Genomic DNA, 18,979 nt, shown 5'->3' on the forward strand with positions numbered 1-18,979 from the left:
TGTTGGGTGTGTGGTCGACTCCCCCCTTTCCAGACACCGAAGGGAGTTCTGCCACTCTTTCCTTATCCATTTTCACATAATGGTTCGTGTGGAGCATGGTCCACGTTAACGTCATCCTCAACAGATATGTCTTTTCTTAACAGTACATGTTTCCCAGACAAGCAAGGTCTTCCCCACAGAACAGGGTTAGATCTAGAAAATGAAGTTTACAATTTGGGTAATTATTCTTCGAATTTTATGGTCCTGAATGTTCAGTCTGACACTACTCCAGACTTACCTGCTATGTCAGTACTACCAGTCAAAGGCGAATTATGTGTCAGAAATAATGGTTCCGTACATGTAGGCCATAGTGATTGTACGACTATAGTCAAGTATAGTGACAGTAGGAAATCTATTTTCAGAGCTTCACGTCATTCTTATTTTGTTTGTGGTCAGACCGCATATGTTCGTCTGCCCCTCGATTGGGAGGGAACCTGTTACATTGCCTTCCTACTGCCACCAGTTTTTCTAGCCCCACCTGACTATCATAGGAATTCCCACCTAGTACATAGCAGACACAAGAGAGACCTCCCGATTGTCGATTATACTGAAACTGCTCTAGAACAATACATAGATATCAATAAAGGTGTCTTCCCCTATTTAGGTACTGTTGTGAATAGTAAACTGATACGTAGATTAACGAGAACCCTTGAAGCAGTAGTGATTGAGACTACTTCTGCTCTAAGTAACTTAACCGAAGAGCAATCCTTTATGAGAATTGTCGTGCTCCAGAATCGTCTCGTCCTTGACGTCATACTGGCCGATAGGGGCGGGGCATGTAGAGTCATCGGATCTAGTTGCTGCATTTTCATTCCTAATAACGCACCGTCTGTTTATTCAGCTATTACCAGACTCCATAATATTGCCCATATGTTACACCAAGATCCAGGCACCTGGACATGGTCCGGTTGGTTCTGGAATATAATTTCCGCCTGGGGATGGAAAGTATTGTCCTTTCTAGGTATTGCAGTAGCGATCATATTCAGTTGCTGCCTCTGTTTACAATGTGGCCCTGCGATTTGCGGCATTTGTGCTACCTCTTGTATTCCTAGTCCCAAGTCCCGTTCTAAATCCCGTTCCAAGAAAATTCGAGACGAGCAAATGATACTGTATGAAATGATAGATGGTATCATGAATATTGATGTTTCCTGATGGAAACGTAGTGACAAGGAGGGAATGTGGAAAAGTAAATTTTGCCATGTTCTGTGTCCCTACGTGTTCCCCATCTTATGTTATGTGTGCATGATTAATATGCATATGTATTCCCCATGTTTGATTAAAGACGCAATTACAGTTGTGTCCATCTCTAGTATGCCAGTTTCCAGTTCTCGTGAAAGCTACGAGTATCAGGCCTATGTAAAGTTACGTTGCCACGTTTCTCAGTGTGCACGTTATTTCATTGTAAAATCCCCGTTTCTAGGCCTCAAAAAGGGCCCGGACACCAGATTCAGCTCCTGTCTCCTGAACCCTCACTGAGGAGCGATACAGCCCCCACCTGTATCCTCGACCCTTCACTTACTTCCTGCCTCGCAGTGCCCGGCTCGGCCTGGCTCTGCCTACGAGTCTGCCAAGAGTATGTTATGATTCTAGTTATCAGTCCAGCCCTCCTTCTCTGCATTCCTAAGCTACTGAATCGCATCAATAGTTTCCGTCATTGTCTAGCCTTTACGTCTCCATGTAGGAGAAATACTGAATTAATGGTCATTTAATATTCCTCAACACGCACTACATGTAGAATAATGCATGCTCCAGTCTTAGAGTCTGTTAGCCTCTCCCCTCCTGACTCTTAGTTTATATCAACATGTCCTCTAAACATTAGATACTAGATAGGGTTTAGGTACATGTCGCCCTGACTCTCCAGACTTCAGTCTCTACTCCTAGCACAGAGTTCATAGCCCCCAGCTTCTCCTAGTAACACGTCATTGTCAGTTTGCGCGCACCACTAGGTCAGAGGTCCCGGCTCCTTAGGTAGCCCCCTCCAGGTTTCCGCCCCATTTATGACATATTCTGTTACGTTTACATCACATGTCTGTGTATACGCCTCCTGTTACACCCACTTTCACCCTTATCTTTTGCGACTGCTATTGACCACACGCACTGCTCCGCCTACTGTATTCACTGTAATGCAACCGTTTTAGTATATATGCTTGTGCATTGTTATTAAAAGTTATCCTTTTCCTTTTCCTTGATCCTGCCCCCGGCAGCGCTGCCATCCTGTTCCCGTGCAGGTTGTCCTGTTCCTGTCCTTATGCTGTATTAAACCTGCAAACTCCTACTACCTCGAATCTTGACTCTTATTTATTGAGCTATCTGTTATTGCTATGTCCAGTCAAACCTAGATCCGGTATTATTTATTTATATACCACAGTATTTATGAGCTAAAGAGCCGAGAGATAGTGGCCTAGTTCAACACCTCTACAATCAGAGAATATATTGAAAATTTATAAAAATGAGACGAGTAAAAGCCAACTTCGTTTGTTGGAAGATTACATTTAGCATTAAAATATCCACAAAGCAGAATATTCCACTTTTTGCCTTGTCATGAGTGATTAATTATCCTAAAGAAGGGGGAAAAATCTTATTAGTGGAACAAGAAAAGTCATTATTGAATGAATAATAAACAGCTCCAAACTGTGTGAACCAACCATGTACAGTACTTGAAACTTAGGACTGTTGAAATCCAGGGAAACTTACTTTCGCTTTGGCCCCTCGCTTCATCCGGACGGATGCACTTCCTTTATGCTGCCCAGAAGTAAGATTGAGTGACAAGAGCAGCCAGAATACACAAGTGGGCAGTAGCACACTTTTCTTGCATAATTCCACGTCAAACTGATCAGCCAGAGAGGGCGTGGCCAGGCAAGATGGCTGCCTATAAGAGAAGAACAGGTAGGTAGCAGTGTTCCCTATGCGGGAAAGAACCGCACATCAATAAGGGCAACGTGTCTGTCACTGAAAACACTGAGCGTCTATAATTTTGTTGCTGTAATTACAGCGGGGTGCTAAAATAGCCTCGTACACCAACTACCTAAAGGTGTTATCAGCACGTTACGAAATAACATGCATGTCAATACACAAAAAAAAGAAGCTGGTACAGCACACCCATTACTATGTATACCAATCCAAAAACAATATTGGAAAAATATTAAACATAGAATGCAAACCAATATATTCTTAAGCAGACGTGGGCAGTTAAATTCGAAAAGTTATATGTTGAGCATTCAAATTAGTCCAGAAACGTCAACAATTGATGAGTCCTTTTCTTTTTATTAATTGTTTAAGGTCTCCCAGCACACGATTTAGCCGGCACGTGTTTCGTCTGTACTCAGACTTTTTCAAGACAAAATGGGAATAATGAAGCACAGTAATCCAAATTAGCGCTGATAAACAGGTACGTTCAGTAGCATATTCCGAAGCCCAAAGATGGCTGCCTAGAAGTGTTTCCCAGGAGCTCCCTAATCACTCAAAAAATACTCAAATATCCATAACTGCCAACGACACTATTCGCAAGGCCCCCAGATCGGCCCCACATGTTAGTGGAGTAAAGAAACTATGGGACCACAAGAGGAAGGAGTAGGGCGACAGCCGGTCCTGACATCCAGAGCTCGAGGGGCCACTTGATGGGTGAGCCCCAGGTTGTCTCTGCAAGGTCCTGGATCACGAGGTAGTGTGAACTGGCAGGGCTGGAGAGCGGGCCACTGTGGGCTGGCCACGCAGTTGTTCGGGAGGTGCGAGCAGCATCATCACAGAGGCCTGAGGGACAGGAGACATGCTGTCTGGGGCCTGCCTGGGACAAAGTGAGCTATAGCCCTGGATTGTGGTATAATATTGACACGCACATCTGCTCTGCAGAGGGAGCAGGGACCACATGATTGGATGGTATTGGGTGAGTCCCCAGGGTGATGCTCCTAAGCCATGAAGAGGGGCTCTGACGGTGCCCCATAGTCATCTAAGTTACTGTTTCTCTTGCCTCTGAGGTGCCTGACCCAGGGAGGCTGAATAGGGTCCCTTGAGAATGATTTCATTGATTGGTGGTAGAATTTGCACTGGGGCCATCGACCTAGGAAGCCCGCATGGCCAAGGACAAACCATCAAAGGCAATCCAAACTAACAAAATTGATAATTATGCCCAGGCCCTGCCGGTGGTCATTCAACGCCGCCCCCTCGGGAGAGCAGGGAGCACTCACAGTGGCAGAGATCAGGGATTTCAGAGTGATCACCCTCTCACAAATCGATATGGTGGTGCTTGAAGTAGGTTTGCTGCCCGCGGATTTCCGCAAAATGTCAGAGAGGATCTTCGAGGCAGAGGGTAATGTACAGTTGCTGCAAACTGAAGTGGTTACCAAGAAAAAGACAGTGTCTGAGCTATATACTTTATCACCCTGAATGGATGATAGCCTTGAAGATGCAGAATGGGGCTCCAGGAGGAACAGCCTTCACTTTGTGGGGTTCCCTGAGAGAGAATACGTGTTATCACGAACACCATGAGGCCAAAAAGACTTTCTAAATTCTTCACAATTGAACGGACTCATTGAGCACTGGCTAAGCCATCCAAGCCGGGTGCATCACAGCGTGCCATTAAATCGCGCTTGTTCAATTTTAGAGATAGAGACAGGATCCTGCAACATGTTCGGGTCCACGGAGCTCCCTGATTTGAAGGCCTGAACATAATGGTATTTTTCGATACACTCACAAGGTGCAGGACCTTTGCAGAGACTTTATGTCAAATATAAACGGGTATGCGACAAGGGTCTCCGCTGAAGCTTCATGTTTTCTATGAAACTCAGTGTGCAACATGAGAGGAAAGTGTATTTCTTTGTCACTCCGGCGAGGCCAATGACTGACTGGATTCACTACGGGAACAGCCCTGAGAGGACCCCCCCCCCCCACCGCATTAGAGCTGGAAATGGCACCAAACATCGGAAACCTAGAACTCAAAGGCACTCGCGGACTCCCTGCCACGCTCTGGCGTCCGTTGTACTTGGTGAATTTTGGTATTACCTGATGGAACTTTAACAGACTCGAACTGTGTGCATGACACCCATGAATCCTTCACTTCACACAGAGACGTCAGAGATTGCTGGAGGGATGCCTCAGATCAGGAGCGGGGATGATGGCGTGGGCATTGTGCACGTGCATGCACATGGATTCTCCAGTTGATTGAGCATATGTGTTGTTGCAAATCTTTCCCAGTATCTCCACAGCATTCATACCTGAGCTGGAGTGCACTGGTCTGGAAAATGCTCCTGCCATTCTATGGTTAGGGGTGTGATGTTGTTTTGATTTTCTTTTTCGCAATATGCCACAAGTCAATGTCGGGAACATTGTAAATGTGCTAGCAGGAGGTCACAGTCGGCCGCGGTCCTATGGGGCAGGGTGGGAGCCTCCGGCCTCGCCGGCATGGTGGGATGCTTGGTCCTTTGCTCTAAGCGTGTTACTCAATTGACGCGGTTGCCTCTATAGGGGGTGGGGCATGAGTTTTATCCATGGTGGGATAGGCTATCAAAGTTTGGACTGAAAGCCTCTGCGTGGGGGGAGTTACTGGTTGTTATGGGCTCAAGTGTTCGTTTGGGGGATTGAGGGAGTCTGGCTCTACAATAAAACCTATACATATACGTCACACTGTATTTTTCGATGGGGTGGGTGAGGTGAGTACGGTGCGACATTGGTGCAACAGTTTTAGCTCCATATGACTTGATGGAAATTTGTGACCTGGAATGTCCGTGGACTGGGCCAACAAAGCCAACATCATAGGGTCTACTCCTATCTCCTTCGATAATTGGTCTCCGTGGCCTTCCTTCAGGAGACCCACACATTGGGAACTGGTATTCCCTACCTGGAATGCGGGTGGCTGAGACAAATCTTTTCAACATCACACTCAAGCTATGCGAGATGGACATTGATCTACGCCTAGTGCTCCTTTTGTGGCGAAGGAGGTGAAAATAGATCCCGAGGGTCGCTATGTGATGGTATCTGGGATACTGGAGGCTCAAGGTGGTTGATTGGTGAATGTATATGCTCCCAACATTTATGATTCCGATTTTTGGGGGGCTGTATTGAGTGAGGCCATTGAGCATATGGATCCAGCAATAATTCTGGCTGGCGACCTTCATTGTGTTCTAATGGCGAGAGAGATCGTCTCCCCCCAAAGGTATACACAAAGCCGGCAATGACTAGTGCTCTTCGGGAATTATTGGGGGGACAGGCACTGCACGATGTATGGAGGGTGCACTACCCACAGACCAGAACGTGCTATTGCTATGTACCTACTGCCAGGACACACAACCGTATTGACTACTGTTTGCTATCAGGAGCTTTGCTGTAGTGTGTGGAAAATGCTTCCTATTTGTCACACTATCTGACGGACTATTCACCAATGCTGGTCTCGTTCTGAATGAATAAGGAGGCAACTTGGCTGCCGTTATGGGGGATGAGTGTGGTCGCGCGGTCAGACCAGTTGTTAGCGGAAGTGGTGTCAGTAGTCATTGATCACTATTTTGTTGAAAACTGGGGTAGCGTGACCACAAGAGCTTTGGAATGGGAAGCAATGAAGGTGGTGCTGCATGGTGAATGTATGAAGGTCACAAATCATATCAAGAAAAAACAAACCTGGTCCTTGGATGAGCTTGAGCGGCACCTTGAAATCCTGGGACATGAGGGGTTGAGCGACCCCTTCGACTGCCTGAATGGAAGGAGTCTAAACAGGAGCTGCTAGCCACTTGGGACAGGTTGGATATATTTGTACGCTCCAATTATAGACAGTGTCTCTACGTGGAAGGGGACAAAGCCAGTAGGATGCTTTCCACTCTCATTCGATGCAAAACTCTCTGCTCGCCCATACTGGGAGTACACAACCCTCAGTGGCGCATGGTGAATTCACAGCAGAGCTTCAGAGAAGCATTTGCATCGCATCTGCAGAGGGTGTATAGAGCACTTCTGGATGGTGGCACTCGGGCAAGGGTTAATTACTTAGCCAATATACAAATGATCACTCTATCCAGGGAGGGGAGGGACAGTTTGGTTGTCCCCATCACTAAGAAAGAAATTATGGCAGCAATATGGACTTTGAAGACAGCCAAGGTTCCAGGAGGGGACGGCTTGCCAGATGAATTTTATCAAAGTAGGGTGGGGGAATAGCAGATTGTAAGAAGTTGGCTTGGTATATGCTGTCCACTAATTAAAGTGGGCACCTTGCACCAGTCTAAACGACCCTTATGGTGACTAAGTTAAAGATAACCTTTATGAAATCTATCCTAGTGGTAGCTATGGAGAGCTGCCTTCAGGCTTAATCTTGAAGGAATGTAAAGCAGCTTGTTTTACCAATTGATAACCTCCTGAATGATGAAATGAAAGGAGAACCACACAGTATATATGTAAAAATATGTATTTATTACTAAAACACTCTCTACTAATCTCGACACGAGATTAAAACATATAGCATACAATATTTAATCAAAGGAACAGTTGTAAGTAGCACAATACACAGTGGGCTCCAGGGGGAGACCGAACAATATACTAAAAAAATGGTATAAGAACCACGACTTCAATAGACACAGGGCCCGATTCACAGACTGAACTTAAGACTCAATCCTAAACTTACTACTATTTTGGTATTCACAGAATGCACTTACTACTTTTGGCATTCACAGAATGAACTTACTACTTTTGGTATTCACAGAAGTTAGGATTTTGTCTTAAGTCTGTCTTAAGTTTGTCTTAAGACAAACTTAAGACAAAATTCCAAGGTGTTTGATACCAATCAGGACATGTTTCTAAGCAGCCATTTTAAAGTTAGCATTTACCGTGGGTTATAATGCACTTAAGTATATATGGTTTGGCTGCATCACAGACAACCCCAGAGAATGGATTCCGAAGGCTGCAGAGGGGCCTAAATTATGCAGGAGCACCCTCGCACATAAAACCCAGCACCCTGCCTTCAGAATTGATAAGTCCTACTATAGGGGTGACTGATAGGTTTATATGTGCAGTGAATTAGAACAAATATAGTGAACCTATATCTGAAGTAAGGGGTGCAAGCACCACCTTACGCAGGCTGCAGCAGCAGACCTGGTGTGTGATTTTGAATCGCCTCTCAGGGGTGGCACAATACACATTTCAGCCCCTGGGAGGCCTCTGGGGTACCTATGCCCTTGGTACATAGTGTACCATATACTAGGGACTTATAAGCGTACCCCAGTATCCAATCTGAAGTGTAGCTAAGTACAATAAACAACCAATTTAGGGAGAAGGCAGATAGACTGCGGTCCTGAATAGCAGGATCCTAGTCAGACTAGTCGAAAACAAGCAACACACCAGGAAAAAAGTAGGGGTAACCATATAGTCAGATTCCACCTCCCTACACCGATTGGCTACTGGAGGTTTAGAACAAAGCCTATGGAAAGGGGATACGCCCAGCCTCCATGAGGGAGGTGCTTATAGTTAGGCTCCCCAAGCCTGACAGGGATAGTACAGTGGTGACCTATAACTGCCCTTTGTCGATGCTCAATGTAGATGTGAACATTTTAAGTAAATTTTAACCCCAGGATTATTAGAGTACCTGCCTCAATTGATTGCAGAAGATCAATGCGGGTTCATCCCACGCAGGAATACCCTTTTCTAACTTTTGGATACTATTGTTGGTGATGCACTCACCGTTCCTACAGGATGACCAGTTTGCGCTCACACTGCTGGACATTGAGCAAGCATTTGATTCCCTGTCATGGGAATTTTTATGGGAGATGCTGTGCAAGGCTGGCATTGGAGGGACCTGCATTAAATGGGTGCAGCTGTTATATTGTACCTCCTCGACGATGGGTGCGGGTGGGGCGTATGCTGTTTATGAGCTTCTCTCTGAGTCGGGGGACCCAAAAGGTGTGCCCCCTGCCTCTCCTGCTCTTCGTCCTGCCAATGGAGCCCTTGGCTTGCTGATTGCAGGCTGTGTTGCAGGTATACAGATCTGGGGGCCACACAAGTGGTTTCTTTAAATGCCTATGATGCTTTGCTATACTTGTGCAGTCCATCATATTCGGGCCATATCATGTTGGCGGTCCTGGTTGAGTTTGGCTAACTCACCGGGCTACATGTGAATCACACTAAATCCAAACTCTTCCCATTGGGGAGGCTGGCGGGAAGGCCAGTGCAGGACTTGCTGCAGCAGGACCTCCAGTGAGAGACCGATGTGGTAAGATACATGGGGATATGGGTTACACATGGGGCTCGGGAGTTTGAAGCAGCAAATATAGGTAGAGTGATAGATGGATTAAAGCCCACAGTAAAATTTTAGAATACACTTCACCTGCTGCTTCTTTGTGCTTAAGAGGCTGAGAAAGATCTTGCCTTTTATCCTTACCACCTCAGGAAAACGGTCATAATTGCCACCATCTTTTCTAGAATAGATTATGGCAATGACCTTTATTTGGGAGCAGGGTGTGCACAACTGGCCAAACTGCAATCTATCCAGAACGCTTCTGCCAGATTGCTACTCGATCTGCCCAAATACCATTCCACCTCACAGGCTATCAGGAAGCTGCACTGGCTCCCAGTTGAGAGGCGGATTGATTTCAAGGCGCTGTGTCTAGCTCATAAAGCACTGGCGGGAATGGGGGCCTTCGATCTTCAACACCTATTCTCCAGGTACATGCCTACCCGCTCGCTGAGGTCTGCCTCTCGCGGGCTGGCTTTGGTTTCTAAGATCAATAGACAACGTTGGGGAGGGAAGAGCTTCTCCCATTTGGCATCAAGGCTTTGGAACGCATTACCTCAACAGCTGAGGCAAATCCCCAACCACTTGCAGTTCAGGAAGGAAATCAAAACATGGCTTTTCACTAGATAGGATAGTGGTCAGTACTCTCAGCTTGTTACCCTGCATAGCCCCAAGACGCCTCGGCATTAGTGCGCTTTATAAATACCATCACTCACTCACTCACTCACCTCTCCTTGATGGGGAAGCTGGCATTGGTAAAGAGGATACTGATACCTGCTCCCTGTATATTTTCCAAGGAACCCTTTTTGAAATCCCCAGGAAGTTCTTTCTGGACCGTGACAGGTTGATAATGGAATTACTATGGGTCAATGGGAGACAAAGAGGTAGCTTGGCCACTCTGAAGCACCCCTGGCGTAAGGGAGGGCTTTACTATTTTGCTGCACAACCGCAGCACATGGTCCACTGGTTGAATGGTCAAGAAAACTGGAAAAGTCTCCTGCCAAGGGCTACCTGTACTGGGGTTCCCGTGTTGGAGTTACTGATGATGGGGCGAGAGCCCCAGCAACCCTACCTTATGTGAGCAAGTAGGTGTGTGGGGCAGGGAAAGGGCGGTCAGGATAGTGGTGAAAGAGCTCTCTTTGCACCCGAAATGAGCATCTGGGCAGAGAATCCCTTTAAATGTATTAAACAATCGATGCCCAAACAGAAATGGCGGGCTAGCAGTGGAGACTACTAGCCAAATGACAGGTATACTACCGTTGCAGATACCACGGATATGTTTCAGCTTGGACCAGGACAATTCCTTCGGCCCGCTGCAATAGAGGCGCCTGCACACAGGATTTGGCCGTCTTTTCCTGAGATCCCACAGACTTACCACTCCTTAGAAAATCTGTTGACTACGGCAGGTGGTAGGAGGCTGATCTCCCAAATATGCAGGGCTCTGAGGGAGGACGCTCATTTCGGCTGAGCTCTCAGTACAGCACAAATGGCAAGAGATTCTGGAGGCGCCCCTCTCGACAAAAGATTGAGAGAGAATACATCAGGGAGTGAAATCCATGTCACCCAACACGCAATTTAAAGTGCTGCAATATAACGTGATACATCAGGTTTACCACACCCCTAGTGGGTTACATGTTATATACCTGCTCATTTTCAACAGAGGAACATTTGATCCCAGTCAATATATCTAGATCTACGGATGTAATCCTACAAAATGTTTCACCTGCAATAACACCCTCCACTGAGCTAACTTCCTGAGCGCCCCTACTGGGCATATGCCTAGCCCCTCATTGATCTTAAAGTCATTCACATCCAGACACACCTTTCAAAGCAGCAAATTTATCAGCAAAAGGCAACCCAGCACAAGCAGACAAGGGATGTGTTGTATGCCTGGAGGTGGGGGAAAATACAGTGTCTGCAATGAACGAGGATACATTGGGAGAGGGTTTATCATACTAACTAAGTTGGTGGGGGAGTATTTGAGAGCGCCTAGAGGTGGAAAAGCTGGTCGGGCCAGAATATGGCCCACAATACTTGGATCCTTAAGTTCACAACAGTGCAATCATAGGGCAATACTTTGGGGGAAGATCCAGTTGACCTTTCTAGCCATATGTATGTGATTGTTAAGCGTGGTGCGAAAACCCAAATAGCGCATAGAAGATGCGGCCCCTCCGCCAGCAGACAAACCAATACTCTGGGACTTATAGTTCCTTTACCAGGCAGTTGCAGTGGTTTGGCGTCCAGCACTTCGGATCAAAGTCCAGCGCTATATAGCGTGTAGATGATGCAGCCCCTCTTCCTCCACCAGCAGACAAACAGATATCCTTGGATTAGTAGTCCTTTTAGCAGGCAGTCTGTTGACAGTGCAAGTAGCTCTTTGTTGATAATCAATGCTTTGCACAACAGTGTGCTCTCCTGGCCAGGCTGAACGGGGCTTATCGTGTGGTCAGTCATAGCTCCGATCCTGTGCTTTCCTGCCTCCTCTGATTCCGTACTCTTGCATGGACACGTACTGACTTGGTTGTTACTACTTTGGCCCTTTACCATAGGAGAGCAGAGCCACCGAAAGCACAGTCCGTAGGGGCGATAGCCAGGCTAAGGCGTCAAGCACAGCAAATACATGCCTATTAAGAAACACTTTGCTTCGGAGGGCATTCCCACCACTGGTCCAAGCGTTCCTTTGCTATCAGTCCACTCTCTCAACGCAGATGCCTTTTCCCGCACCTTTAGTACTACAGCTGCCTCCAGGCCTCCTTTCTGTCATGCTGGTTCTCTAATGTACCCACATAATACCCACCTAAGTGTCTTTTCAGAAACTAAAAGCCTCAATTATATTAGAGACAGCATTACTCCTCCACTAATGTGACGTATAGTCATAATGCTGTCCTTGTTGTTCAGAAATAAAGACTTGATAATAATATTGTGTTCGTTGGAAGACTGAGGACATTATCCTGAAAACAAACGTGTACATTAAATAAAGGTATACTTATCTACACTAATGGTAGGCTGAGAACTTAATGCAATATTTAATGATACACAATATTGAGACTCTCTCATTGATTCAGCACACATATTGTCAATTAAATGAATCTATTAGAAACAGGTATAGGATTTCTCTTTTAGCAGAGTTAAAAAAAATTATCTAGAAGTTAGGAGTAGGAATTCATTTTAAAGACCCAAAGATCTCTTTATTTTCTGAGATAAATTAACAAAATTAAACAGTTCCGTTTAGTAGAACTAGTATCTTTACTCTACAGAGTTAGTGGATATTTAGGGATCGGGTAAATATATATTATTGTTTAAGTCAATTGCTTTATGGAGAATTATTAAATATGAATGGCTATATATTTAACAGAGACAAATCCTGTGACATAACTTTTAGCGTCATATTTAACTAAGAAAATAATTAAATTAAATGTGCACAGGGTTAAAAGAAAGTAAGTGAGCAATATAATCTTGTGGAAATGTATTGTGAATTTATACCATATATTTGCGATGTTATTTTTATTTACAATTGTTTTGATATCTTGAATGGCTTTCATGTTCTTTTTTGAGTGATAATAGAAATTTTGATTATAAAATGTTTTGTTTCTGTATTTATTATGGTCTTGAAGATACAGTCTAATGAGAAGCCAGGTGAAACATATGATAAGTGCTGGTCTAGCTATCTTTTTTGGATTGAAGATATTGCTTATGATAAACCAATAATCATGTAAACAATATTGTTGTATCGCATAAACTAGGGCTCTGGCCTAGCTCAATAGGCTTTTGGCTTTCCCACCCACGGGTGCCAGGACTAAGTTCAGTGCTCCATCGCTTAAACAGAATTCCAAGTTATTGTACGCCCACACAACCCCACTGGGCATACGTGGCGGTCTGGGGGTCCGTGCTTTCTGGGTTCCTAACAGTTCTGAGAAGGGGTCAGGGATGCAGTGGTAATTCAACCCCAAACTGTGTTCTTAAGAATAACACTCAGAAATACAAGGAAAAGACACCATATATGTTTAAAAGTGTTTATTTCAACCGTCTAATCCTGTTGCTTAGTATAGGAGTAATAACCACACAGAATATAATTCAAACAGCACTCATGTATGTTACTAGCAGCAAGAATAATATGAACATTTCTAACAAGAGTAGGATGTTCTAGTCGCTTAGCAACTGGAAGACTACTTCTATGTGCTACGCTATGAGAGTTTAGAGTAGCTAACTTGCCTCTAGAGTTTCTTGGGACTTGGCACACTGCATACCTGTTCACATTGGAGAAGCTGTGACTGCCAGACTTAAGTTGAGAAAGAGTGTTCCCTTGGAAGAAAAACACACATCAGCGGGCTTAGCTCTTCTCCTCTCTGATCAGCTCTCAGCATAGGAACAGATGCTGCAGTCGTCTGCCAGGAGCTCTTGCGATAAACTGGGGCGAAGACCTCTCTAATTCAGTGGTCAAATCATGAGGTACATATAGTATTAACTAATGACTTTTACTCTACATTGCAGGACTTTCCAATAATCCCCTCCCATGCCTGGCCACGCTTCTCCTCCCTGCTCCTCGCCGTCTCATGTCCTTCTGAATGCTTCTCCATTGAAAAAAACACTACGTTGGAAGTCTTGCGAGTTAATTTCAATGGGGGACGCAAGAAGAAGAGCAGAAAGGAGAGCGGCCAGGCAGGGGAGGCAGCAGAAACACAGGTAAGGGTCTCTTTTTTAATCCTTTTACAGCATTTGGGAGGGAGCCGCTCACTCCGCTCTGCCACGGAGGCAGATTTTTTGCCTATTATGCGTTCAACATGGAGCGTGGAGTAGGCAAATCTCTGCAAACTCCGCTGGCGGAGTGGAGTTACCCGTCCAGGGTTAGACAATACATATAAAAGAGATTTGAACCACTATCCACAAAATTAAAGATAGTAGACTTAGGGCCCGATGTAGGTAACCAAATGCCGGTCGGTAATGGCCAAAATACCGAATTTCAGCCGTTTTCGACCGGTATTTGGTGTTTGAGATGTAGGGGCGACAAAAACGTCCGATTTAGCGATTCGGTAAATGTACCGAATCAGTAAATTTACTGATTCGGTAAATAAGAAATGGTAAAAATGACTATTGAGATGTAGGTAACCTCTAAAATATCGAATTTGCATGAAATTCGGTATTTAAGAGTCTGTATTTACCACGGATTGAAATCAGGTGGTAACCAGGTGCAGGCTATAAAAAAGGGCCCAAAATGCAACAGTTTGACCAGAATGGCGGCATTCTACGGGATTGTGAGGCGGCTACAGGCAGAACGAGAGAGGGTCTGGAGAAGGGAGGAGCAGGTCTACAGGCAGAGAATCACAATATTCCAACTGACTGAGCCAGAGATCCTACAAAGGTAAAGGCTACACCCCCAAACCATCCTGGAGCTGATCAGAGACCTCCACCCACTTTTGGAGCACCCAACCCCAAGGGCGCACGCCATCCCACCCCATGTGCAGGTGCTGTGTAGCTTACACCTGCTTGCCTCTGGGAGTTACCAGAGTGTGGTTGCTGCGGTAGGTGGGGTCCCAGAGCTGCCTGTCCCGTTTTTTTAGGAAATTCCCAGAGGCCATTATGCAGAGAATGCATTATTACATCAGCTTCCCTGCAACGCACGCAGAACTGCTCAGGACCAAGACAGAGTTTTATCAAATGGCACATTTCCCAATGTCATTGGCTGTATTGATGGCACCCACATACCAATATGCCCACCTGCTGCCACAGAGTACATTTATAGGAACAGGAAGTTTACCCACACCATAAATGTACAGGTGATCTGTGATGCAAAGTACATCATCACGGACATAGTTGCCAAGTTTCCTGGAAGTACCCATGACTCATACATTTTTCAAAACAGTGTGATCTACACATTCCTGATAGCGGAGGAATTTGGTGAAGGAAACCTGCTAGGTAAAACACTGTGTGACACTCCCTTGATACATATTGCAGATCTATGTGTACGTGTGCATGTGAGTAATGTCTTTTTCTTTTACAAATAGGGGATAGTGCATATGGGGTCGGGTCTTTCATCCTTACTCCCTACCTCAATCCTTCAACCCCCAGCCAGAGGAGATACAACAGGGCACACAAATCTACAAGGAACATTGTGGAGTGCACCTTTGGGCTGTGGAAAAGCAGGTTCCGCTGCCTCCACAAAAGTGGAGGGGCACGCCAGTATACACCAGTCACCTGCTGCCAGATGATTGCAACCTGTGCAATGTTGCACAACCTTGCCATGAAGATGGGCACCGAGGTGGAATTATCTGATTATGAGGACCATGATGACGAACAAGCACTGCCTGAACCCAACCCAGCTGGAGTTGCGACACCAACAGATGGCAGACACAGACGGGAAGAGATCACACGCAACTACTTTTAAGTAAGTAAAGAGACACAGACAGGTGGAGTATGCACCCAAAGTAGTTTAATATTTGTCACTACGCAGGTGGTCAAAAGCACAAATGTGCAACACAAATGTCATCCAGGCAATAATGGTAGTCCTGGGTCACTTCCCCATTAACTGAACAAGTCATTTACGCCCACGTCTACTGTTAGAAATGGGATACCTGGCTGGCCAGGGCTTGCGCCAAAGTCAGTCAGAGACCACCACTTCCACGTCAGGGGAAGGGAGTTGCACACCAAGATAACCCCTGCTCACCCCCTTGGTAACGTGATACGAGCAGTAAGGCTAAACTAGGAGGCAATGTGAGTTAAGTGTTTGTGCGCACACCCAGCAACAACACCCAAGGCCCACCACAAAGGAAACTCCACACAAGGTTATGTATAAAAATAGCCTTTGTATTACACCAAAACACATTAGATAAAAACACACACTTTACAATGTGCCAACAGGCACGGGCAGAATTTACAGGGGATATGTACAAGACAGGGCCACATGGATCACTGTCAGGAATATGCACTTTAAGACTTAGTACTTGGTAGAATTAGCACTTGTAGGAATAGTAATTAGCACATAGAACACTTCTAGAACCAAATAGGAAACGTAGCACAAAATATAACATAAAGCACACAACCAGTAACCACTGGTAACCGGTAAGTACCACCTACGCAACCCTAACCACCTTAGGAAAATATCACGCAGGGAACCAGGACCTCACTAGCAACACCTGTACTAGGAAGAAGAACCACCTAAGTATCACCATACATTTAGGGGTATAAGCATTAACATATTACACATGATGCATCACAACATTCAGAGGTGCAAGAACAAGGCACATGACGCATCAAAACACATTCAGAGGTGCAGGGAAGGAAAACACATGATGCCTAAAAACATTCAGCGGTGTAAGAACAATTGCGCAGCACTCACATAAGTCACCACCTGTGACTGTCCCTAGGCCGACTGGCCTGTCTGGGGCTATGACGCCCTGTGTCCCAAAGTCAGGGGTGCCTAAATGTGGGAGCTGCCCACTAAGTGCTGGGCAGCTGTAGATAAAATGATGGGGCCAACGTTGGAGCCCCACAGGCTCTGAACAAAGTATGCCCCTGGAGCCCTCGTGGCTCTAACACAGTGTGGGGCAAGGTGGAAGCGGCCCGCTGCCTTCCGGGGCCGCTCTACCACTGAAGAAATGTGCCCCCTGAGCCTCTCGGGGCTCTGGAAACAACTGTGGCGCCTTGAGCCTCTCGGGTCTCTGGAAATAACTGTGGCACTGAAATCGTAGGAGTCCCCCTCTTGGGGACTTGGAGAAAGGATGACCCCGGAACTCTGGTAGGCACGGACCGCACCGCGCCCTCTGAGCCTCGTGTCTCTGTTTTCACAAATCCCCCGCTACGATGGAGCCCCCCTCCTGGGGGCTCGAAATAGGTTTCTGGCACTGAGAGCGTCCGTGGCTCTAGAGAAGGATGGTGCCCGTGGGTGGAGCCCCCCCCCTCTCTGGGGGCTCGAGAGCACTCTCTTGCACTTGGGTGCGCTGTGCGTTGGGGCCGGAACGCCTCGTAGCGCTTCTTTGTGCCTCGTAGGATCACCGGCACAGGAGCTTACCGAGTCTCACGCATCCCGAGGGAGACGCGTACTCCGGTCACTGCAGGCTGGTGCGAGGCGTACTGCCAAAGGACCAAGGCGGTACGTCTCGCAAGGGAGAAAAGCAAAGGCTGGTGTGTTTTTGTACGTCTCAGGCATACGTTTGTGGCGTACTGGGGCCGTACCCTGGTGTACGCTTCTGGCGGGCGACGCCTTTGTTCGAGGTGTACCTCTGTCCCTGGAATCGGCTTGAAAGCAGCAGAGTGCAGCGTGGGAAGCCGCGGGACACCAATCCAGTGGGGCAAATGCCGGGTGGGCACCGGCTAAGAAAGTGCGGCAATGAGCGGAGTGGGCGCCCGCGCTGCTCCGCTCCACCGCACAGCATGCAAGGAATGCCGGGTGGGCCCCGGCCTTAGCGAATAAAGCGCTCCCCGGCGCTAGCGAACATAAAAGTGCTCCCAGGCGCTAGTGAAAAATAAGGCACTCTCAAGTGCTAGGGGCCAAAGTCAAACGCTTCAAGGCGCTTTAGGACAACACAAAATCCAGCAAAAAGTCCTTGGAATACAGCAGGATTGGGGGGGGGGGAGGGCAAGGCTGGGCCCAGGGCCAGCTCACTGGTCCCTCCAGGCAGGAAGATGGTCCTAGTGGCGGTCTCTCCTGGCGCCCAGCAGCAGCAGGCTCCACCCTCCAGTCAAGATCAGGAACAGACATTTGTAAGGGGACACAGCCCCTTTTTATACTAATAAATCCTTTGTCTGCCTTCAGGGTGAGGTGAAAAACCAGTCGCAGCTGGTTTGTGAGCCCTCTTGACGTGCTCAGCCCCTCACTCTAATCACTGGCAGGGCTAGGGTCATTAGACGCACCATAAGGGGCGGAGCCATCATTGTGTGGTGAAAGCCCAGCCCTATTCAGGACCCAGGTGCACCCCTCCTTCACATCACTCATGCTAATCTCCACACTCACCACCGGGGCAGACCCACCCAGACTTCTGGAGCCTGGCTCACCAGCCAGCTCCAGCCAATCATGTGCCAGCACACTCACTGCACACGCACACCCATGTCTAGAAGTGGCACTTCCACACTAGACACATTCACGCCGCACACATCATTGCGCAGCATTCAATCATACGAGTCTGCACATACCAAACTCGAGCCTGCACACCTCACGCATCAGGAACTACCAGGGACACAGACATTCCCCATGCATTCCTATGGGAGGGCAGGCCAACCTTACTCCACGTACTCGGAGTGCGCACGCACTTTCCACTGGGACACAGTGAAAGTGCGCAGAAACCAAAAATCACTACCACCAATTCACATTCAGAAGCAAAAAGTTTTAGGGGTGAGCCTGCCAGAAGGGCCAAGCCCAACACCTACCAGTGCCAGATGTAAGTGGCTGGCTCTCTTCACTGTGCGTTTGGGCTGCTGGCTCACCATGGCGCCTGCTGCTCCTCCGTGTCTCCACAACAAGGGGGCTTGTCATGCTGCTTCTACTGGTGCTTTCCTCACTTTCTGGTGCATCCAGAGCAGCAGTTTGTGCTGTCTGAGAATTAATCAGCACCTCTACAGCACTTGTCAAACTAGCAATGCCCCTAGACACCTCATTGCTGTTGTGTGTGAGTCCATCCTGCATGTTAATGCATCTTGAATGAATGAATGAATGAAAGTGGATTTTTAAAGCGCGAATTGCTGCTCTGAGGCGTCCAAGCGCTAGAGGAACCTGTTGGTAAGGTGAGTGAGGTTGCAGAACCGAAGAGG

General features: G+C 47.0%; 1 protein-coding gene across 1 annotated transcript in view; it reads right to left on the minus strand.

Moving 5' to 3' along the window:
* The window catches only part of LOC144759693 (uncharacterized), a 273,339-nt gene that overhangs the window by 116,439 nt on the left and 137,921 nt on the right, over nucleotides 1-18,979 (minus strand). The window contains 1 exon segment of the mRNA XM_078646497.1: nucleotides 2,734-2,908. Coding sequence (XP_078502623.1) covers nucleotides 2,734-2,908 — 175 coding nt within the window.

The sequence above is a fragment of the Lissotriton helveticus genome, chromosome 1_1, assembly GCF_964261635.1.
Source record: "Lissotriton helveticus chromosome 1_1, aLisHel1.1, whole genome shotgun sequence".
Taxonomy (NCBI): Eukaryota; Metazoa; Chordata; class Amphibia; order Caudata; family Salamandridae; genus Lissotriton; species Lissotriton helveticus.